The 24,659-nt window shown below is 33.4% G+C and overlaps 1 protein-coding gene across 4 annotated transcripts in view; it reads left to right on the forward strand.

The window, feature by feature from the left end:
* Positions 1–24,659, forward strand: part of LOC138701777 (sodium-independent sulfate anion transporter-like) — a 92,578-nt gene that overhangs the window by 52,003 nt on the left and 15,916 nt on the right. Inside the window, exons 1-7 of one of the 4 annotated variants that reach the window (XM_069829027.1) lie at positions 4,927–5,081; positions 5,262–5,463; positions 14,077–14,330; positions 17,268–17,463; positions 18,957–19,177; positions 22,579–22,750; positions 23,145–23,309. In XM_069829027.1, coding sequence (XP_069685128.1) covers positions 5,319–5,463; positions 14,077–14,330; positions 17,268–17,463; positions 18,957–19,177; positions 22,579–22,750; positions 23,145–23,309 — 1,153 coding nt within the window. In that variant the 5' untranslated portion in view covers positions 4,927–5,081; positions 5,262–5,318. Of the gene's footprint in view, positions 1–4,259; positions 4,782–4,926; positions 5,082–5,261; positions 5,464–14,076; positions 14,331–17,267; positions 17,464–18,956; positions 19,178–22,578; positions 22,751–23,144; positions 23,310–24,659 lie in introns of those variants that run through there. The other 3 variants (XM_069829029.1, XM_069829030.1, XM_069829028.1) reach the window with 3 other exon arrangements.

A 24,659-nucleotide genomic window follows, 5' to 3' on the forward strand; every position in this document is an offset into this window, starting at 1 on the left:
GACAGGACGATATTATCAATAGTAATCTCACTAGAGGTTTTGATTTATCTAGAGAAAATCAAAACTCGAATGGGATTTAATTGAATATTACACGATTATAAGAAAGTAGCCTATATAAAGATTAGAAGAAATAAAGTACCTTAATACAATAAAATATTAATTGACTTATAAGTTACTAATTGTCTTATATATTATTGTATCATCTCATCATTACAAATAGGCTATTCCGCTAGATGGCGGTAGTGTGTTATGATAGCTGTTCTCTTGTTATTAGTTGTGCTAACTGTACAATTTTCATTGAATTCTCTGGACGATTACTAGTCAAGAAGACTTTGTTGATTCAGTTTCATTTTTATTAAAACAGTTGCATTCCACTTCAATTATTTATCAATATATATTAAACAATCTCTGATGCGTCACTAACCATAATCTGATATAGGAAAAGCTATAACATAACTTAATTAATATAATTTTTTTTTAATTATCGTTTATTTAACGACGCTCGCAACTGCCGAGGTTATATCAGCGTTGCGTGTGTCGAAATTTTGTCCCGCATGAGTTCCTTTACATGCCACTAAATCTACTAACACTTAAATGCCATCGACCTGGGCCGGGATCGAGCCCGCAACCTCGAGTACTATACCCACTGCGCTACCGATACCGGCTGCATTTGAATATGCAAATTAAAAATATAACAAAGAAAATAACAGAAAAATAAACAGAGAATTCAATATTGAAACACACTTAGCATTCATTGATTTCGTTAAAGCATTTGACAAAGTAAACAGAAACATTCTTATCGAAATTCTATGCCACGATAATGTACCAAATCAAATTATCTCCAGTGTCTACAATTTATATAACCAGAATGAAATTACCATACAAACTGAACGTGAAACATCTAACGGGGTTCCAATAAATCAAGGTGTTAGACAAGGATGTGGACTCTCACCACTTTTGTTCATCATATATGAACCACATCCTCAAAATTTGGAGGCAAGGCCATCATGCCGGAATACAAATCAACCGGAACACTTGTCTCGACACTGCTGTTTGCTGACGATCAAGTTATCATTGCAACATCAGAAGATGAACTGCAACGAGCCGTTCACAACTTACAAATAACTGCTTCAAAATTTAATATGGAAATGTCAACCGAAAAAACAAAAAATATGGCCTTTTTAGGAAAAGATATAGTTCCATTCAAAATTATTATAAATGGCAAATTAATAGAACGTGTGAATTCATTCAACTATTTAGGTTATAATCTATCATACATCACTGATGACAGACAACAAAAACTCAAAATTTCTAAAAATTGCTGGAACCACCAACCGTGTATTCAAACCTTCCCAAGTACAGAGACATACAAGGCTGAAAATCTACAAAACTCTCGCACGACCGGTTTTGGCTTATGGCAGTGAAGCATGGACACTAAGAAAATGAGAAGAAAGAGGCTAACAACTGCCGAAATGAGATTCATGCGAAAAACTGCTGGATACTCTCTTCTCGACCATCATCGGAATGTAGATATTCTAAAGGAATTAAAAATTGACTCTATTGTCCATTATCTGCAGCAATACAGGCTTCAGCGGCAGACACCTGTCAAGAGGATGGATCTCTCTAGATGGCTCAGGCAGATTTTATCGTATGTCCCAAGAGGTCGAAGAAATTTAGGAAGACCTAGGAAACGCTGGCAAGAGACCGTAACAGATCCACTGGGGTCTAACACTTGAAGGCTGATAATAATGATGATGATGATGATGATGATGATGATGTTTTTTTTATTATTTTAGTAGGTTATTTTACGACGCTTTATCAACATCTCAGGTTATTTAGCGTCTGAATGAGATGAAGGTGATAATGCCGGTGAAATGAGTCCGGGGTCCAGCACGTAAAGTTACCCAGTATTTGCTCATGTTGGGTTGAGGGAAAACCCCGGAAAAAAAAACCTCAACCAGATAACTTGCCCCGACCGGGAATTGAACCCGGGCCACCTGGTTTCGCGGCCAGACGCGCTAGCCGTTACTCCACAGGTGTGGACGATGCTGCTGATGATGATGATGATGATGATGACGATGATATATATATATATATGCATTTAAGAGGGAAAACCTCGAAGTATGCATTTGTGCAAAGTAAACTTGGCTTCATCCGAACGTAAACACAAAGCTCAATATGTTGGGAATGTGCACCCAATGACAGTTGAACTTTAGTTGCTAGCCATTAGGATCGCTACTATCGCCTCATCACAGACAATGCAAAATAGTACCGGCACAGTCTACTGCTCCTAGTATTCTCAGTTGCTAACCGCTTGGAGCGCTGTATCGCGAGAAATGCAAAAAAAATCACTTCAAGCTTCGTAACTGTATGATATTAGACTGTGATGATACTAAACGTGAGGAATTTTACTACAAGTGTGTGGTATTATGTGGCAGGTTAGGTTAGATTAGGTGTATACTGTATGACAGGTTAGACTAGATTTGATTAGGTATGTAGTATTATGTGAGAGGTTAGGTTAGATTAGTTTAGGCGTATAGTGTTATGTGAGAGGTGTTAGCGAAACTGAAAACCCCTTTATTCCCTCCTCAAATTACGCCAAATTCAGGAAATGTAGCGGTGTTTTTCATTCACGCACGACGAATTTGGTATGTAAATAATAAATTGTCCCAGTGATCACATCCAATTTCCACTACTCTATGCTATAAATCCTAGGCATTTTCAAGGTATTTCAGCTATTTCCTCTAGTGGCTAGTTCGTAGGTAACCTTCACCAATACAATAATTGTTGGTTATAGTAGGCTTACAGTACATTATTAATAAAAATTGTATTAATAATAATGCATGCATTGTATTCTTCACCTGACATAATTAGGAACATCAAATCCAGACGTTTGAGATGGACAGGGCATGTAGCACGTAAGGGCAAATTCAAATATGCATACTTATAGAGTGTTAGTTGGGAGACCGGAGAGAAAAAGACGTTTGGGAAGGCCGAGACGTAGATGGGAGGATATTAAAATGGCTTTGACGGAGGTGAGATATGATTATAGAGGTGGGATTAATCATGCTCAGGATAGGGCCTGATTGTGGGCTTATGTGAGGGCAGCATGAACTTCCGGGTTCCTTGAAAGCCATTAGTAAATAAGTAAGTAAGAAATTGCGCACAATGTGCATGGTTTTCTATACTTATTGGCATAGAGGTGTCAGTGTTTCTTGTCTATGTGTACAGTACATTATTATTACACATACCTTTACACAGCATTCGACGTATGTGTATGTGATAAATAGAGACTGTGCTCCTATTTGTCACTGTTCCCACATTTCTTCAAAATTTATCTATCCTTTGACACCAACTGATAAAATTCCGCACACGAAAGATTATTATACAGCACTCGTAATATTTCTTCCAGTGTTCCCATTTCTACTCTGTTTTTTTTTTTTTTTTTCATTTGTCCACTCATATTCTTGTAGGAAAATATCCTCTCAATATGGTGAAATTGTAAAAACGTACGTCTTCCGATATAATGATAATGCAATTTGACGACATTCGCGGCTAAACTGATACGATCATGAAATGAATCAATTATGCTAGCAGTGCATACAACTATAAAAATTTCCCTCTTAATGATATGGCAAAAAATCGGGACATTTGTGCGTCCCGAAATAATATTTTCGAAAACAGGGGAAAGGTTGATAAACCGGGACAATCCCGGTTTTCCGGGACGTCTGGTCACCCTAATTTTATCCAAACTTTGTTGTACCTATCCTAATCTATTTTACTCTAACTCTATTATGCTTACCAGACCCCTACTCCATTTTACCCCTCCAATTCTACAGTATTATATATATTCCATAACATTAGACCTTTAGACAGACACGTATGGCACAAGGAGTAACACCACAGTCTGGTATATACAGTCGCGAAGCTCAAAACATAGTAAATATGCAAACATTAGATAGTTGCTCACCACTAGGATCGCTAATATCGCCTCATTACAGACAATGCAAAATAGTACCGTCACAGTCTATTGTTTCTAGCACCCTCAAAACTCAAGCTTCGTGACTGTATATAGCAGACTGTGGTAACACCTTTAATTTCGATTAGAGTGCATACTTATCGACCGCATTCAAGAATCCCAACAGTTAAGCAAATCGACAACAGAGTACACTACGTGCGATTTGCTTCTACTTCTCACTAGAGTTCACCGCTGTTGTATCGGAAAAAATCATGGCGACTGTCGTTGTAATCAGATAGTTGGTTGTTACTAATGAATGGACGGCATGAGATATAATGGATGTAGCTATTTATAAGTTCTTTAACTTGACATACTGCATATTACACAACAAAATGGAACGTAGAGGAAAATTGAGTTGTGCTCCAAGTACACCTTTTTATTCAGAACTTGCAGGATACAGATGAAGCTTCGATGTTTAAAAAAAATGCAGTATTTCAATTCTGTTTATCTGTTTTTCATGTTTGGTTTAGTCTTCTTACATTTTCAAGTTGGCGACTCTGATTCAAAACGAGTAGAGAGTACTATCAGTCTGACGTTTAGAAAATTGATAACAGGTTTTCAGGGTTTTCTGTTACGTTTCAATTGTATTGCATAATAAATAGTAAGCCTAGATACCAAGTAGCCAAAAAGGCAAAAGGGAAAGTATGTCAGAAGTTACTTTTATTGAAGTACCTACGCTTGTCATTTATCATTATATGTGATAAGGGTTTAAAGCAAGAACCTTATGTGCAATGAAGTACATCGTGACTTGAAAACAGTTCAGGTTAGTCAACATCTTTTAAGTGCATCAATATCTTTTGACGACTACGGACACTGCTAGTTACTATATTTTCTGTGTACACAACTATTTTGCACTAATATGAGAGGGACGTTGGTCACTTTGAAATGTAATCTAATCAGCGGTAGGCATATATACAGTATATAAGTAACCTGAAGTGCCACTCCACATAGAGTGCTTATATATGGGTGTCTTTCTTCAGCAATAGTTATAACATTCTCAACATTGAAGGGGCTGCAAGTCGTTGAATGTGTGTAAGTTTGAGAGATGTATGACAGCATTGAGGTAATCAAATTATTTTTAAATTTATTTCAGTAACATACAGAATTCGTTTTTGTTACATTTTTATTAACGTGATAGATAATTATTTCTGTTATTTTTCCATTTTATACCAGTATGCTTTCTAATTTATAATACCGAACTTTTTATCGCTTGAAGAATACACAACACAAATTTTCTTCGTAGATTGTTTGATGTCTTGTGCAGTTTCTATTGCATCCAAAGAGATATATTGAAATAAAAATGAGTCGCAAGGCAGAGCCGGAGGAAGAAGCAGTTTTGACCTCATATCAGACACCTGTTTGCATGCATGGACTGAAGAATAATACTGAAAACAAATGGCACTCAGGATACACACCAACTACCTGTCGAATACAAAACAGGAATGGTAATAATTATTAATTAAAACGAAGTATACCGTACGTAAATGTATGTTCTGTATGTGCATAGGGAAAAAATTCGCTTTAAATTTCTGTCATTCTCAATTTTCATAGCTTATTATTCTTTTGAAAAGGTACTGATACTCTTTCAGCTTTACAGTCTTTGATAATTTTTATGCAACCTAACGACCTTACTTACTTACGGCTTTTAAGGAACCCGGAGGTTCATTGCTGCCCTCACATAAGTCTGCCATCGGTCCCTATCCTGTGCAAGATTAATCCAGTCTCTATCATCATATCCCACCTCCCTCAAATTCATTTTAATATTATCCTCCCATCTACGTCTCAGTCTCTCCAGAGGTCTTTTTCCCTCCCAACATAACGACCTTAACTTTATTAATTGAAATTCATTATTGTGACACCATTGCATTGCTCATGTATCCAATTTTAGCTCTGATACTTTAACTTGTATGTAATTCACACAGTAATAGTCTACCCAAGCAGTGCCTATTCTATTCAGTGAAGCTGAGTAGCAATGATGTTAAACGAGCCAGAACAGTTTTGAAATCTTATTTCCCTTAATTACTGTAGAGACATTTTGTAGCTGTGCATAACCATAATTGTAAAAAGTTTTTCGGTTTTTTAAATATTGGATGCAAAATGTACCTTTCTTCTCCAGAAAATGATATTGGAATATATTAGACTACCTACACATTATTGTTCAGGACTGTCATATCCTGGATCATTGAACCTTAATTTATAGGCCTAATTTTTTTTGGCTACAAAAGTTAGAAATTTTTGTTAGAAATTCTCACACTGATTAAAAAGATTATAAATTCAAACAAGTTCACAACCATATTTGCAAGAAATAACATTTAAAAACATAACACATTACTATTATTTGAATTTTCATCACACTTAATAGCTCTTGTGTGAAAGACAATTAGCCTTCTTATATTTTAATTGGCTATATAAGATCATTCAAAAGTAATTTCAAACTTTAAAGCGTTATGATTACCTATTGAAGATGTCTGGATATCTGACTAATACTACTAATTTCATAATAATCATTTCTGTTTATTTCATTACGTGTCTAAAGCACATCAGCAGCAGAGATATCACTGATTGCCTTTAGTCAGATTAGCTACTTCTTATCAGGAACAAAACAGTTTCCTCAAACCTCCTGATAAAGTCCCTGTAATTACGAATGGAGCATGGACCTCCTCTTAAATTATTTTTAAGTGTTCTAAGTTTTCTTAGACCTGAAGAAAGACACCTATTGCTTTCGTAATAGTATTGGACCAGCTATATCCTAACATTAAAATCGCAGAACCATAGCGTGAAACTTCAAATATTCGTAACAGTACTAAAAAAATCATTAATGTTGTAATCAGCAAAATTGTAACTATGCAAAGGCAAAAAGTAACAAATGAAAAACCCAATTGTTTGTGCAACATAGTGTGTTTTTTTTTTCTGCCACAAAAATTATAATATTGAGTTATAGGCTAGTACAGTTTGGAGAATTCTATGAAAAAAAATCTTAATTTTTATCACAAACTAAAACTAGTGTTTGTACCTGAAGAAAGTGACAAGCAGAAAATATAGGCTACGATTTTGCTTTGTTATAGCAGAGATTAAATTAATATGTAATCATTGACTAGACTAAGTTTTCTGGACAGACGAAACACACTTCTTTCTTAATTGTCAAGTTAAAGACATGTAATTATAGAATTTATTCTGAAATTGACCACCAGATTTTAATTCAGTATGGTCTTGATTTGAAAATCACTGTATGGTGTAGCTTCATTTTGCACTTCATCATTGGTTCATATTTCTTCGAAAAAGACAACAATGGAACAATAGAGACTTTTACAGTAACCAGAGAGTGCCACTACAGTATGTTACAGACCTTTGTCACCCCAGACTGAGGAATCATGACTCGAAAATCTAATCTTCATTGAAGTCGTACTACCCCATATCTACACCCAGTGCTGTATTTGGGCTGGAATGCAGTTCCATATAAATAATATTCGGATTCCATAGTTCCAGTAAAAATAATTTAATTACATAGACACTGAAAATATCTTCGAAAATACAGCACATACTTCTCGTCCTGAACTGCAACAGACACCTTTCTGAATTGAGAATAGTTGTGATCAAATTTAGAGATCAGACATAACATGACCATGGCTAGTAGTCTATGCATTCCAGTATAAGGTATGTTCACGAAATAATTACCATCATTTTGACCAAGACTGCAACTACATGTGTGAGGACTGCGAAAAACTGTGTGACAAGTACATATCAGAACAAGATCTCCATAGATCAGCTTCTAGTAAAGAAACGGAACTACATGTACAATCATGTTGCTCACATCCTAAATGCTGGTCTTCATACCAGTATACTTATTTTGTTAAGGGAAATGAGCAGTTGGTTGAGAAAGCTGAGACTCTTGGATGTGCTGTGTTTGTGAAGTTGATCAACTTGGGATGAATCCAGAAATTGGGGCGGAAGCTGCAGTAGCCATCATCAGTGGCAAGGCACTCTAGAGGACAGTGATCGTCTCAGTGTGCCAGGGACAACTGACCTCAGGCAGTGCTCAAGAATAGTTCTCAAAGAAACAAATGTGCAAACCATAGAGTAGTTTCCATCGAATGTGATCAGTTTTAGCACAGTCTAGTATATCAGTCACGATGCTTGAGTTGTGAGGGTGCTAGGAACAGTAGACTGTGCCGGTACTATTTCGCATTGTCTGTAATGAGGCGATATTAGCGATCCTAATGGTTAGCAACTATCTATGGATGCATATTTACTACGTATTGAGCTTCGTGACTGTATATACTAGACTGTTGTTTTAGTTAAGCAAAAATTCTGAAGCTGACTAATATCAGTCAGTCATCCAGTGTTCGTTCTAATGTGGATAATGAACAAAACAAAGTAAATCAGAGGATTGAATCAAAATTATGAGGGGCATAAGTGTTGTTCATACCGAAACTTGGCTTCCTGACATTGATATGAATATCACTTGCAGTGACAAAAGTGCCAGCAGATTGTGTGACCTTTTCATTTACCAGAAAATCGAAAATTGATTCATGCTTTCAGGGAATTTGTTGAAAGTAATAATCAAACAGAGGAACTGAAAACTTCAATGAAAACAGTTGAAACACTGCCGATGTCTACATCGGAATGTGATAGATTATTTAGTGCTATGGCTGAAATTATGACGAAGCAAAGGAACCATCTTCTGATTTCAAGAGCAAGCAGCTTAATTTTCATAAATTGTGTTGGTCCCTCTCTTCAAGGATTCAATGCACTTCCATATGTGCAGTCATGGTTGCGAACAGGAAGGCAGATAACAGATGAAACTGCATACATGAAGCGAGAGCCTGTAAAGGAAACGACTTACAAAGCAACCTGGGAGCTTCTGAAATTGAGCACTTCCAGTAAAAAAAATTTTCAACTACAGCACTGCCTACACCCCAGCAAAACAATTAATTAGGCCTACATAGATCTTTGGCATTTTTCAGTACCAGTAGTATGTTCTCCAGATCTCAATCCGATCAACTTATAGTTGCAGAAGAAGTTTTAGTGGTACAACCAATAACCCTACAGGAAATGAAAGATGTTATTTCGCAAGAAATTTAAAATATTTCAAGACTTTTTCTGTAAAATGTTGGGCATGGTGTCATAGAAAGAATGGTATTTGTTGAACAAGAGAACAGCAGGCATATTTCCAATGTTTTGTAAAACCCAAATCCTATTGTTTGCTCAACAAAGTGATATTTTTTTTCTACCTCAAATATTAAAATATTTATAATGCTTTAAATTCTGAAGTGACTTTTGAATGACCATATATTTCTCTATTAACTTTGTTTATACTATATAGGAACATCTAGCTAAAATTAGGCTATATAAAGAGGTACACTATTATGTGTACGAAAACTAGAAATGTAAAGCTCTGACTTTTCGTTAACCTCAACTTAAGAGTAATAAAAGTGGTTAGATTTACACTTTTGCTATTCTTACCACTATGAAAAAACTCGAGTAATTATCTAGGAGACTGAGTGAGCCTAAATTATTCTTTAATGTATGGTGAAGGAAAGAATTCTTTGACTCTGGCCAGTTTGAATCCATAACATTCCATTTTATAGCTGGTTATTCTTTCATCCAAGCAACTTTGTTCTCTGGAAATAATGTTGCGTTCACAATTTCGTAATTAATTATATGAACGAGTACGTACAATGAGAAATTTAATTGTTGAGCAGGCGAAAATATTTCAAGAGGCAATTGTTTTAATTTCTCCTGACCGTAGATGTGTAATGGGCCTACTATTTAATCAGGAAAGTGAAGCAAATATCTCGTCATCGTATGAACCAAAGCTGTTGCCTCATAGCATGAGCAGTGTAGCATCCTCTGATTAGAAAATACTAGAGTTCCTCAACTAACAGACCTGATTTTCGCGAGAGTATCAGAACGAGTCTATTTCATATCTGTAACAGTTTTAATTCTCTTAACTCAACGAGCATAAATTCGTGAAAAAATCATTAATGAAAATCGGGTGTCCTTACTTATCATACATACAGTATAATCCTAGGCATATAAATTTACTTGCAGTTGCACATTTCCGATTGTTTGCAAGATATGATTGTCTCATTGAGCATGGCAACAAACAAATTAACAACAAACTGCCCAATATGTAACAAAAATTAAATTTTGAACAAACAGCACTTTCTCCTCTTTGATAAGCTGAATTCCAATAACAGGAAGAACAATGTTGAAGCATTTCATTGGAAAACTGAAGAAAGAATGATCCAAATCAAATAATTGTCATTCAACAACGACATAATCAACAATGCTTTTTGTTGTCCAATTAACCCCCTTATGAGTTCTTATAGCATAGGTGATCAGAAGTTGTATCTCCATTCACAAATGATTATTAAAATTTTGTGGGCATCTAATTGTCAGATCCCTAATTAAACTTTCATTTAAAAATTGTCTTTCTTAAGACCCCATTTTTTCGATCACAACCACCTCTTTTTAGCTTTGTAAGAAGCTGTTGCTTCTTCCAGTGAAAGTCTCATGGCTGAGTTAACTCTTTACAAAATAGGGACATATTCCAAAACACAAAACCAAGAGCTGGAGCATTTATGTGATTTATACACATTCGGAATGGACAACCCTGAGACCTCCTTGAGGCAGTTAACTACGTGTCTATGAGGCTTTATGTTAACATGTTGCCTTATCAGTCCGTATTACCTTGTTAACCTTGAAATTTGAAAAAAAAAAAAAAAAGGAACTTGAGATAATTCCAGTTATTTCTATGACAAATACTGCAATAGTAACTATTTTTCATATCTACGTCAGTTGGACAAATTATTTTTCATCATGTAGACTAAAATCAATACATATACAAATTTTATTAAGAGCTACATTCAGTATATCGTGCCATTGAAGTAGTTTCAGTACTGAGGATTTTATTGTTTCTTTCTCATTATACGAAGTATATTATTGTGATTCTGCAAAAAGACTATTTCTAGATTTTTGCGAAGATATACATTTTCAGCATCTTTAATATCGAAAATGTTGTTTTTGACTTGATGTTTATCTGAGTACAACTGTTTTTGTTAAACTATTGGATGGATTTCATTTTATATTCAGTGTCTACAAGTCAGTTCTACTGGAGATGATTCATATGATATACATTTACAGTAAAATTCCTCGTAACCGGCACCCAAATAGCCAGTAATACACCAAAACAACGGCACTTATGGCTAGGCCAAGGAAAAAAATGTTTAAATCTACCACATTGCCATAATCTGAGCCGTCAATTTTGCCAATTAGGAAGTTCGCACGAACTTTCATTTTCAGTGAATATTCGAACCTAAAATTAGTATATTATTTGTGTTGTGTGATGTGTTTTAATAAAGAAAATCCACATTGTTGTTATGTTTCTTTAATTATATTCGGACTGTCAGTGTTGCCACATTAGGAAGTTCGCACAAACTTTCGTTTTCAGTAAATGTTCGAACATAAAATTAGTGTATTATTTGTATTGTGTGATGTGTTTTAATAAAGAAAATCCACACTGTTTTTATGTTTATATAATTATATTCGGGGTATTAGTGTTTCCACATTAGGAAGTTCGCACAAACTTTCGTTTTCAGTAAATATTCGAACATAAAATTAGTGTATTGTTTGTGTTGGTGTGATGTGTTTTAATAAGGAAAATCCACACAGTTTTTATGTTTATTCAGTTAATGAGCAAGTGATAGAGACATAAGCTTCACATGGCTGCAGTTTCAATATTTGGCATCATGAATTAGAAACTTTTTTTTTTGTGTATACGGTATCGATATTTATTCAATTATCCGACAAAATCTCGTATCCGGAACTAGCCTGGTCCCTTTGGTGCCGAATAAGAGGGATTTTACTGTACTAACAAATTAATGAAACTTTATCTGAAAAAAAGAGATGAAATGGTAGTTACTCGAAACCGAGTCTAAATGTCGCCTTAATTATTTCTTCAATTCTGTTTCTAATATAAAATAAATGGTATAGGCAGTGTGTATATACCAGAGACCTAAACATTCATGCAAACCACATAATGTCGGAGAAATGAATTATTATTGTTTAGATAATCATGTCTGATCATAAACTACTTTAAGATAATTTTAGAACTTAAATATGTGCTTTACCTGTACAAATACTTTTTAAAAGTAACGTTTATTATGGAAGATAACAAAAAGAGTAGTTTATTATTATTTTTTTTTAATGTGTAACATCTGCAGAATTATGTCTTCAATTGGAAAATACTTTGTACAAACTTTTACGATCTAAATATGTTTACATCAAATGTATCATAAGTTTAACATAATTCTAGCTATGACAGAAATATATAAAAAATTTGTTTTTCTGTAAAAAAAATTTACTTTCACTTTCTGTACAAATTGCAGAATGTCTAGTCAGAATTCTTTTTTCGCCACACACAATTTTAAACACAAGCAAGACTGACTGAGATCGGAATAGGCCACTCTTTGTAATGAATGGTTTACCTGTTTTCCACAGTCTGTTACCTAGACCGTGTTCGTGTTCACAAGAGAATGTAAATAAAATATTTTTCTTCTTAAACAGTAAGTTGGTTGCCTGACATCTAAATAATATGATTACATTGTCATATATATTATTTAGTCCTTTTGACATCTGTAATGTGTTTAACATCCGATTTTCATATGTAGTGAAATAATATTGCAAGAAATTACAGTTTATGAAGAGTTATATTTATCGTAAATTTGTGCAAATTAAGTTACATAATCTGTGTAGTTTATTAAATCCAATATCTTGCTTTTTGGAACAACAAAAAGGTATTTTGTGTGCATGTGTGCTTTTGTGTGTCTAATTCTGCCTTCCCCTCTCCCCGAGTTATGGTGATGGTGTAACTTGAATATCTGTTATCACCTCCACTCCTGTTTGCTTTTCATAACCTCTTCTCGAAATGTATACCTTACCTCTCATCATATCTGCTGCAGGGTTAACTTATTATGCTATCGCAATTACATGTACAGCCTCAAATATATCTATTTTCACTTCACATGTACACTCAGTAACTCATTATTCAAATTTGCAATATTCTGTTATGTAGTAGGGCTTACAGTGTTATCCCATTTAAAATTCTTACATAACGAAACTTTTATCTTACCTTTCTCATAGGTGCTCATTCTGATATTAGTTATATTTGTCGCAAAAAATAAATACATTTATTTAATTGGATCTGAGCTTTAAAAGAAACGATTTAGTATGAGAGGTTTGCCATTCCACACCATTTTCAAGTGTCATCAATGTGGTCTGCTGGTTAGCAGGTGGGACCTATGCTCGGGTTAGATTTTCTCCAGCTGTAAAGCGAATGTTAAACTATCCCATGCCAACTTCTGGTACTAATCTCGCTATCACCAGTTTCATTGACACTAGATAATGTCGCAGTTGATAGAACATTGTTAAATAACTGATAAAAAGACACCCCAAGTAAGCACATCTTGATTTCATGGCGAGTTACAGTAACCATTAGCACCCATTTGCTCAAATGGTTAGTTGTTCAACTCGCAAACTTCTCCAATAAAATATATTACCTAAAATTTTATAGTAATTCTGCAATTATCTAACATGTTGCATCTAAAAAATTGACAGTCTTCTTCATTACACACACATTACATTATGTTAACAAGCAGTTAATTAAATCTTTGTCTTTATAATTTCAGTACATAAATGTTGAAGTGATATTAATTAGTTAAAGAGTTCATAGGAAAGTGGAAAGTACTACTTTCTTCATTTCCATGAGAGCAATGTACCGGTATCTTAAAACATTTGTTAAGATTATGTATGTTAAAGTACAATATACAGTGAACAGATTAATAAAATACCAGAAAATAACACTGCTACTTCGACCCTCTAAATTGGTGCATATTTCGTCTTATTACTTAATGTCCGTATAATGTCAAACTTCTTAGTAAAGATCCACTACCTAAGTGGAATAATTGTTGTATACAATATTTTATTTTTAAGCTTTATACTACATGTAATTTTTAATTTTTTTCAAAGAATAATTATTTATTGCTTTTTGTTAACAGGGAAGAATCGTGTACATGGTCAGGAACAGTCCTTCCAGGCCAAAGTGGTGGGTGCCACAACAGCTTTCTTTCGGTCAGAAATATCTGAGATGTGTACTAAAGAGTTTTTGCATAGACGACTTCCCTTCACGAAATGGGCCCCACAATATACCTTAGGCATGTTTGGCCAAGATATGCTTGCTGGTTTAACTGTTGCGTTGACCCTCATTCCACAGGCAATTGCATATGCCAGTGTTGCTGGCCTTGAACCACAGGTATTTATTTTTAAATTATGTAATAATTCCACTTCAAATTTTTTAATATTTTAGGAAATATTTGTTTCATTGGGTTAATAATTTTTTTGTTATGTATTTATGCTTATAGTGTATGTACATTCTAAAGAATTTACAGAACTTAACATTGTATTCAGTGTATTATCTTAATTATTTGCATGTATCTGGTCTATGGGCAACCTCGAAATTTCAGGAAGCTCATAAAAATAAAAATAATAGTTTCTCTGCTTTAAGATAAATTTCAGTATGAGAACTTAATTTATGTTCAGGTCGTGCCAAGTCATTCTCTATTTGTCAAACAGAGCACAGCATCCTTATTTTGTTGGCTTCATTAGGATATAACATGAACTGTGAGAACAAATGTAGATACGATCTTCTGAGGCATTCCATGTTTCAAAGTAAAAATTGCATAGGTACTTCTATGGTTGGAAAATTGTTGTATAAATCCCAAAAGAAATTGAAATTTTCTATTTGAATCTTAATGCACAGATGCCAGCTCCAGCAATTTCTTAATGCCACCACTAATTATAGCATAAATGGCCATAAACCATAAAAATTGCCCTTTCAGAGTAGTACACTTACAAAATATTACAGTCCATTGTGAGACAATTTGTCTTGCCTCATAATTGCGATGTTACTACATTTGTTGTCTTTCCATATTCGAGAATGGCAATAGGTGTGACTCACACAAGACTATTGATTCCGAAAATTGGATTTAATACTTAAATCAAGTAGACTACCTATTATGACAGCAACATATTTTTGATACGATTTCAATGAAGCTTTCTTGAAAGTAATAATAATTTACGTAAACTTGGGGACATGTGTAAAAAATATTTATTGTAGCTGTTCACCATATCCTTTTGTGCCATTTTTAACAAAAGTTAATATTTAGCTTTTCACAAAAATATATCGCAACAGTTTAAGTTACATGGGCATTTACTTCGCCATTTTTATAAACACTTGCAACAATTGTAATATGAATAATTTCAAAGGAAACATTGTTCTGGGGCCGGATATCGAATCCAGGACCTTTAGATGAGTATGCCAATGCTGTACCGACTGAGCTACTCAGGAACTGTACCAGACACTGGCTCAATTTTTCCCTTTATATCCACATACCTCAAGTGGGCTGACAAGATATCAAAGTCCAATATTGAGTGCACACAAACTCTGTGTGACTTGAATTGTGGTTTTCTGTTAACGAACAGTGATGTATATTATGCAAATCTGGCTTTCAGATATAGGATCTTTGGCCAAGCGTGCGAACGCTCTACCAACTGAGCTACCCAGGAACTCTACCAAAGACTAGCTCAATTTTTCTCTTTATATCCACATACCTCAATTAGGCTGACAAGACGTCAAAGTCCCGGAACAATATTTTTCCCTTGAAATTATTCAAGTCAGCTTCACTGGGAGCTATACCTGAAAGCCAGATTTGCAATAATATCATTATTCATTTCTTACATCCAACACATTTTTCTCTGGGATATAATAGTTGTCACAAATACTGCACTAATTTTGAAGCAAAATGAAAGAAAACAACTAAGATTGCCAAAGCAAATTAAGCATGCTGATGTGGGAAACTACCACCCTACCCTGTTATCTTGTGGCTTAGTTGTCCCTTGAATGATGGCTTATTGGTGTCACTTATGGGGTTCGAACAGTTGACAACAATGCTGGTAAGGTCTGTGGATTACAATAAAATGAAACTATGTTTCATTATGTTTCACATGAATTTACTTGTAAAATGAAGGAGAGTGATTTCAGTACAGAAACTTGCTATTCAAGTAGATTCTGAAGATTTAAGTTAATTCATAGTGCAAGATATATGACAACATGAAATCTTGTAAACGTTTAAATGACTTCTCCTTATTGTTCAAAGTCGACATTTGTACATTAACAGATTATGGGTTATGACACCATTATTTATAACTAGGAAAGCAGTTTTACTTCTTTATTTCGTTAATCTGAGTTTTTTTTAATTTGATTTTAATTTATTTCATTGTTGTTTATAATGTAAAGCTTACTCGTGTGTAAAATGGTACTTCTATTTCGAAAGCCTTCCAGAGATGAATTAATAAACTCTGTACATTATATATTCAAGCTATATTCTAGAATACAAGTAAGCAAACTGTTTTGGCATTAGTGACAGTTCCGTGTTGAGCCAGGAGGAAAAAGAGCATCGATCATTAGGGGGGGGGGGGGGGGAAGTGGCGTGTGATTTGGTTGTTAATTTATTTTAATAACAAAAAGATAGTTTAATGATGGCTAATTTAGTAGATGGATGTTGCAAAATATCAAGTTGAAATGAGTAATGTGTTCGATTAATAAATAAAGACGAGTATTTTCCCTGGAAAAAAATTGTACTTTCCCTTGCACTAAAAATAATCAGCAAATGAAAGGCGAGTATTTTCCCTGGACAGAAAAATTGTTATTTGGTAGTATGGTCGACTCCATCAAAAGCCCATTGGCCTTCAATGTGTTTCCTTGTATGGTACTTTCTTTTCCCGAACTTCAGTTCATCAGTTTCCACAATGTAACCTTCACCATCTACCTTAATATTTGAATCTTGCATGATTACCTCACAAACGTCTCTGTACTGTTGGCCATAATTTCTCGCAGTGTTAAAGCACAGCTTTTAGCTACTTACCTGTATTCTAGAGTCATTCTTTTATTTTTTCTTTATAAACATTGAAATAAAGTATAGTTTTAAATAGTATTCGTGTTATATTCGAAAAGTAAAGCTCTAGGTTTATTCACTTCCATTTGTTTCCCAATTCTATTTGTTTCCTAATACCGTTAATCAGAAGATAAACTCAAATCTAAAGATAATAATTATTTATTCATAATGTTATCACATTCGTTATTATTCCTGTTTTTCGTTCTTAAACAAAACCTGTTCTTTGTCTTTTGCAGTATGGATTGTATTCTTCATTCATGAGTTGCTTCATGTATATCTTATTTGGTGGCTGCAACGAAATCACTATTGGCCCAACCGCTATCATGGCCATTATGACTCAGGGCTTTGTGTTGCAATATAATGCAGACTTTGCAGTACTATTATGTTTCCTCACAGGCTGCATCATAGTGTTAGTGGGACTGCTAAGACTCGGTATGTCTTATAACTGATCTCTTGTTATTAAAGTTCTATAGATTATCTTATTAAAAAGTCTTCTTTTACCAGATACTAATAGCTTGTATGAACATATAACACAATGTTGAGGGCATACCAGTAGATCGATAAAATACATCCTTTATCTACATATTGTTTGTTTTTGCTTTTCTTCTGAACAGAATAGCATATGTATGTTTGCAGTATGTAATAATTATTCTACTGAAAGATTTGTTTTCATAATATATAAAAAGCATAAAATATCGAATTTGTTATGATCCCCAATATTTGAGACATTTTTCGAGTTAATGAATATTTAATGTTAAAAATTTATTTTAATCAATCACTTTTACATTTTCATTTTTAAGCTTTTTTTGTGCAATGTAAGAGAAAGAGATGTCGCTAAAAAAAAACAACAGTTATTTTCTGAAGCATTTTCATGTTGGGAGAAACTGTATATGTAAATACAGACATAGATGTATGTGCATGCACATCTATGTATGTACATCAGGAATATTTTAAATTTACTAACCATTTTAAATGCATCTTAAATTGTAATGCAAATACTCAGCATGTAATCTTTAATTAATTGAATATAAGCTATGTAAAATTTCTCATTTCTCCCTTGTTGTCCTTGGTGCATCATGGGAGTGATATAGTGCACCAGTATGATAATTATTGATGATTATTGGAGTATTGGTGCACTACTGGTAGGAAAAACGAGAGTACCCCACGAAAACTTACCACCACAAATTTGTCTACCACAAATTCACTTCAGCCTACCAATTCGAACCTGGTTCACTAGCTTGGGAAGCCAACATTCAAGCTGTTCAGCTAACAGTGTGTCCAAATTATTCTCAATATTAGGTAATCTAGGTATTTGAAGTATAATTCATGAACAGAGAAATGTTTTTTTTTAATATAAATAATTTGCTGTTCTGAATTTGTGGTGTATGATGGATGTATTGAATTACATATTTTTATAAATCATTGTGGATTAAGGAAATAAAAGTAGGCCTACTCTACTTTGTTTCAAATATGTGAGGAAGAAGTTCTTGAACGACGTGGAAAATTCTGTTTGTAAACACAAGGTTTGTAGATAAATTTTAGATGATTTGCGACATTACCACAAATTCAGATGCAATTCAGTAATTTGAGAGAAGAAAGTTGACCACAGATATTCGTAAAAGAGGATAAAGAATTACATTTATTGTGCAAGTTTCTTTAAAAAAAAAAATAACACCATTTTCAGCTCTCATAAAATTACAATTAAATGTCTTCAGTTCCTAAAGAACATTCTTCACTTTAACAGTGCCACAATGCTTGAATTTCTAGTCTACAATAGGATATTAAAAAATTCAGTTCTGATGGAATAAATATATATATATACATATATATATATATAGATACACACAAACACATCATATAAATAGTAGTAATTTTTTTCTTTTAAAAAGAATAATTAATATATTGCTTTGTGTTATCTGTCTCAGGTTTCCTAGTGGAGTTTATATCACTTCCAGTTATAACAGGTTTCATATCAGCTGCAGCTATCACTATTGCTTCAACTCAACTCAAGAGTTTATTAGGAATTGGAGGAAAATCGAACACATTTATAGAAGCCTGGGAAAATTTGTTCAACCGTATTCAAAATACCAATATCGGAGATTTGTGTTTGGGTATTGGCACTATTATTCTTCTGTTAATAGGAAGGGTATGATATTTTTATGTAATAGATGTTTGATTTTATACAGAAGTTTTCCTAAGTATAGCTTAGTTTTCTATAAATAACTTATGTTAAAAATATCAGACATTGTTCTATTTAATTTATCCTCTCTTAAATGCGATTAACATTCTGTGTTCATACATTAGTTGATTGTTTATTTGTATGTTTGTTTATTTATTTATTTACTTATTTATGTACATACATAATATAGTAATCAACCATTCATTCTTTTGATGAGTATGTGTATAGACATATTTTTATTTACTTTTATATTAAATGTTCATTACCTACCGTAGTAATATCCATAGATATAAATAGTTTGGTATTATTTTAATTCATTATCATTAAAAAAATCTCTTTCCCCTGTAAAATATCATAAATGTGTATGATATCTGTGCATTGGGCCAAGAAATGCTGTTTAATTCTCTTCTATGTATCATAGTATATTTTTAATTTATTTATTAACTCATAGTAACTTATTTCCCCCAATACATTTTTTATTCAGTAATTCATTCAAAACTTATTTTGATGTTATAATTGTAATGGTTTTTATAATTGTTTTCCCCCCCCCCCCCATTTCATTTATTATATTCCATAGATCTTACATTAGCAATGAAGCTTTAAGATGTGGAACAAGTCAAAATTTTACAAGATTACAATTATAATTACAATTTTTACAATATTTTACAATTTTTACAATTTTGCAATTTTCTACAATTGTTTACAATATTTTGGCGAGATGTAGTGAGATGAGGTGAGGCCCGAGGATTCGCCAAAAGATTACCTGGCATTTGCCTTATGGTTGGGGAAAACCTCTTTTAGCGTATGTTTTGAAATGTGTTTTCTAGTAATTTTGATATTTTTTTTATTTGTATGATCTGAAATTTCAATCCTGTCTTGACTTATTTTTTATCAGTGAACATGTAACCTGCTATGAATGTTAAAAATGTCACTTTGGTAACTTCATTTCTTCTTTTGTCGTTTCTTAATATCTTGTTTTCACTGTCAATGAAGGAACATAAAATATCATCACTTTTTTTAGTACCGTAGTTCCATTACGGACTTCCTTTTCTAAGATTCTGTAATCTATGGTTTTACAAAAATAATTAAAATACTCGTTTATGTTACAGTCCACATGTTTAGTGTTTTTCAATTTACTACGATTTTAACTCTTCATGACTTAATGACTCTTAATGAACTTACAAAAGACGTACTAGGGTTGAAGAGCAAAAGGAGCTATTCTCTCTGCTGGGATTGGTACATAAAGGAGCAGTGGTCAATCTTTTGTGATGTCAGGCCCATCAGTGATCTTACTCTAAGAGAAATCAGTTCCCACTCTCAGCAAATCAATCTTAATTCTGACATTCACTGTATAGATTTATCAGAGACAAATACATTTGCAACATACACTTGAACTACATGCCATATAGACCAGCATTTTTCTCGCAGTCTTAATGTTTTACATTTGACATTGGAAAAACACACATGCAAGAATATGACAGTTATCTCTTCTAAAAGCTTTATCTTTGGAATTTGGCAGTCAGTGCTTGAAATATTGATAATAGCTTGTTTGTTAGAGTAATAGTTTCTCAATTGTTGTAAGAGTGATCATTACCTTCGATTATAGTAATTACCTTGAGCAACTCTAGTTATATAACCTGTTTTTAAATGATTAATAAATCTGTGACATTAGATTCATTATCAAATATTCGATATTTCATTTCATATGCGTTGAAATGAATAACAACATGTGAACAAGCATTTAGCCTTAATTTCCGTTTTTATCTCTCTTATAAATAGTCAGCATCTTTAAAATATTGCTGCTGTTAATTTTCTCTCGAAAACATGAAATAATGAGGAAAAACGTTCCAAATTCACGCAATATGTAGGAAAATAATGTTATGAAGATATAAACAATAATGTCCTTTATTGCTTTGTGAGGACCATAGGGCCTGAACCAGCTGTCTTTAGCACACTCTAATCTGAATAGTTACCATAATTTAACTGTCTTCCAGGTGTAGCTAAGTTCTCTTGACTTCTTTATCAACTAAGCACATCCAAGTACATTTTTGTGGACGTTCTGTGTTTCTGCTATCTTGGAGAGTGTGCCCTAGTCACATCCATCTTCTTTTCTTTGTCTCTTACCATGAAACTGTAGAATTGTAATAATTACTTTATGTCATAGCTTCAACCTCACAGAAAGAATAAAATATGACCTCTCACGTTCATATTTTCTTTATCAAAACCATTTTTAGAAATAATTTTCATTAAAGTTACATATTTTTTACACATTCATCTGAACACTTTTTATGGGTTAACTTCTATAATTTCAAAGAACTTTTGAATCTTGATGTTATCAGTCTTAAATATAGATGCTGCTGTTATAGGCTATTCAAACTGAAATTTTTGGCGAATTTCTTTGTCTTAAACACTGACTGATGACGTTTCTAAAAATGTTTAATAGAAACTTGACCACTGTTTTCTTTCTTTAAAATTTTGTGTAATTTATGCATTGCATGTTTAATGTAATTTCTGTCCCAAAAATTTATGAATGATATTCGTGTGTGCTTATAGATGTTAATGGTAATGTATTTTATACTGACCTGCAGTAAAATTAATTACCGTATTTACCTGCATAATGGATGCCCCTGCATAATGGATGAACCCCAATTCTTCGTGTTAAAATAAAAAAAAATATTCCGCGTAATAGACGCATAGAGGAATGTGGATCTGTGACAAATGATAGCAGTGCTGAACCTTACAGTGTATGAGGTAAGGCTAGTGTTAATAATAACAATAGAGAGTCTTGTCTTATTGTCACTGTATTCATTGTTCATAGAACTGCTGCTATCAATAGTCTTAAGTGCGACGCAATTAATATATAAATTAGTCGTGGCCCATATATTGTTACGTATTCTGTCGATTATTTCAGCATTTGAGCTGGCACACATTTTGAATACGTGTTTTTTTTTTCCTTCATTAAAATTTTTTCCTCTCATAAAGAACACACCCCAGTTTTTTGTTATAAAAATAGAAGAAAAAATGCGTCTATTACATGGGTAAATATGGTATATAGAAGTCTAAGAATCAGAAAAGTTCTTGTAGATCCGAAAATGTTATTTTAATATTGAAAGCTTGATGCATACATCATTTGAGTAATGTTTTGTTCTTTCAAATTCAGTTAACAAATTTTCATTGCAATTACTCATTGTATACATTTGAATGCTACTCCCTACTGATCAAGTTTTGATACTAGTGTTATTGTTAAACATGACTTCTCAGATGTCTGAGCTACTAAGTCATGTGTGGGTGCAGTTAATTTTATGGATTTATAATTCTTTGAGATTTGTTAATACTGTCATTACATGTTACTTTCTTTATATCTGCAGAAACTGAAGGATTTCGATGTGAAACGACCGTCTGAGGTGTCTGTGATGCGTAGAGTTGTAGGGAAAATATGTTGGATTACTTCAATATCCAGAAATTCCATTCTCGTCATCTTTGGCATGATTCTGGCGTTTGTTCTCGAAAAAGTGGGATATCACCCATTTAGTCTCACAGGTATAGCATTTTAATGTTGGCAAGGTATTATTTCCATATTACCGTATTTTCTTTAGTTTCCTGTTCCTACTTTCTCTAGAGTGTTTTATGAACTATACTTTAAGGCTCCTTGAACAGGCGTTTATTTTTTAGATATCACGTTTTGAATAGTTTTGAAAGTTTTACTTAAGAATGCCATTATTCCTGTTCACAAAATATTTTCCTGTTGTAAAGATTATAATGTACTGTATATATAAGCAGTATGTAGTATAAATGTTTCATAGGGTTCTATTCTTTTCTTACGTGTTTGTTTTCTTTTGTTACTATATATAAATTGTTATTTCTAGCTGCATGTTTTATTAATACATGTTTAGCAGAGTAATAAATAAATATAACTATTTCGTTTATGTTTTAGGGCCACTGGAGGAAGGTTTGCCTTCATTTGACCTTCCTCCATTCAGTACATACGCAAATAACAAGACAATGTACTTCGATGACATGGTAACCGAGTATGGCACTTCTCTGTTCAGCGTCCCTTTCATCTCTATTCTGGAGACCATCGCTATTGCTAAATCTTTCTGTGAGTAAAAATTATGTATGTTTTACATATAAATCTGACATCTATTTCCGCTTAGTTTATTTAAATTACAATGTTACTGCTGATAATGCAAAGAAATATTTGAATTAAAAAAAGTTCCCGTTAGTAAATGACATGTCCTGTTGTAATCTATTTGGTTGCGATAAGTTTTCCATTTTTTTTTTTTTTTCATTTCATTTATTATATTCCATAGATTTTACATGAGCAATGAAGTTTTAAGATGTGGAACAAGTCAAAATTTTAAAATATTACAATTATAATTTTTACAAATTTTTACAATTTTTACAATATTTTACAATTTTCGTGGTCCTCCATCGTATTGGAGTACTGAATTCACCTAAATGCTTACTGTGCACCAGAGAAGAGGACATGGAGATGGAGCACCTGGCTAATTGTGAAACTCTTAGGACATTTGTGGACCTTCATCAAAATATTGGGAAGCAAGAAGGATGATGACTTCATTGTTAAATCCAGAGCATTAGATACACACACACACACACACACAATTTTCGTGGTCTTCCAGCTTGGGGGCTAACAACCCATCACCGTAAAAACAGCTTGTTACGAATCCATACAATAAGACTGATTCTCTGGCATGACCACAGCAAAGGAATATTAAATTTGGTATTCCCAAGAAACTAGTTTGATTAATTAAAATGTATCTCAGTGAAACTTACAGCAGAGTCCGTATAGCCAATTTCTATCTGATGCTTTTCCAATTCACTGCTGGCTAAAGCAAGGAGATGCACTATCACCTTTACTTTTTAACTTCGCTCTAGAATATGTCATTAGGAAAGTTCAGGATAACAGACAGAGTTTGGAATTGAACGGGTTACATCAGCTTCTTGTCTATGCGGATGACGTGAATATGTTAGGAGAAAATCCACAAACGATTAGGGAAAACACGGAAATTTTACTTGAAGCAAGTGAAGCGATAGGTTTGGAAGTAAACCCCGAAAAGACGAAGTATATGATTATGTCTTGTGACCAGAATATTCTACGAAGTGAAAATATAAAAATTGGAGATTTATCCTTCGAAGAGGTTGAAAAATTCAGATATTTTAGAGCAACAGTAACAAATATAAATGACACTCGGAAGGAAATTAAATGCAGAAGAAATATGGGAAACACCTGTTATTATTCAGTTGAGAAGCTTTTGTCATCTAGTCTGCTGTCAAAAAATCTGAAAGTTAGAATTTATAAAACAGTTATATTACCGGTTCTTCTGTATGGTTGTGAAACTTGGAATCTCACTTTGAGAGAGAAACAGAGATTAAGAGTGTCTGAGAATAAGGTTCTTAGGAAAATATTTAGGGCTAAGAGAAATGAAGT

The sequence above is a fragment of the Periplaneta americana genome, chromosome 6 (assembly GCF_040183065.1).
Source record: "Periplaneta americana isolate PAMFEO1 chromosome 6, P.americana_PAMFEO1_priV1, whole genome shotgun sequence".
NCBI lineage: Eukaryota > Metazoa > Arthropoda > Insecta > Blattodea > Blattidae > Periplaneta > Periplaneta americana.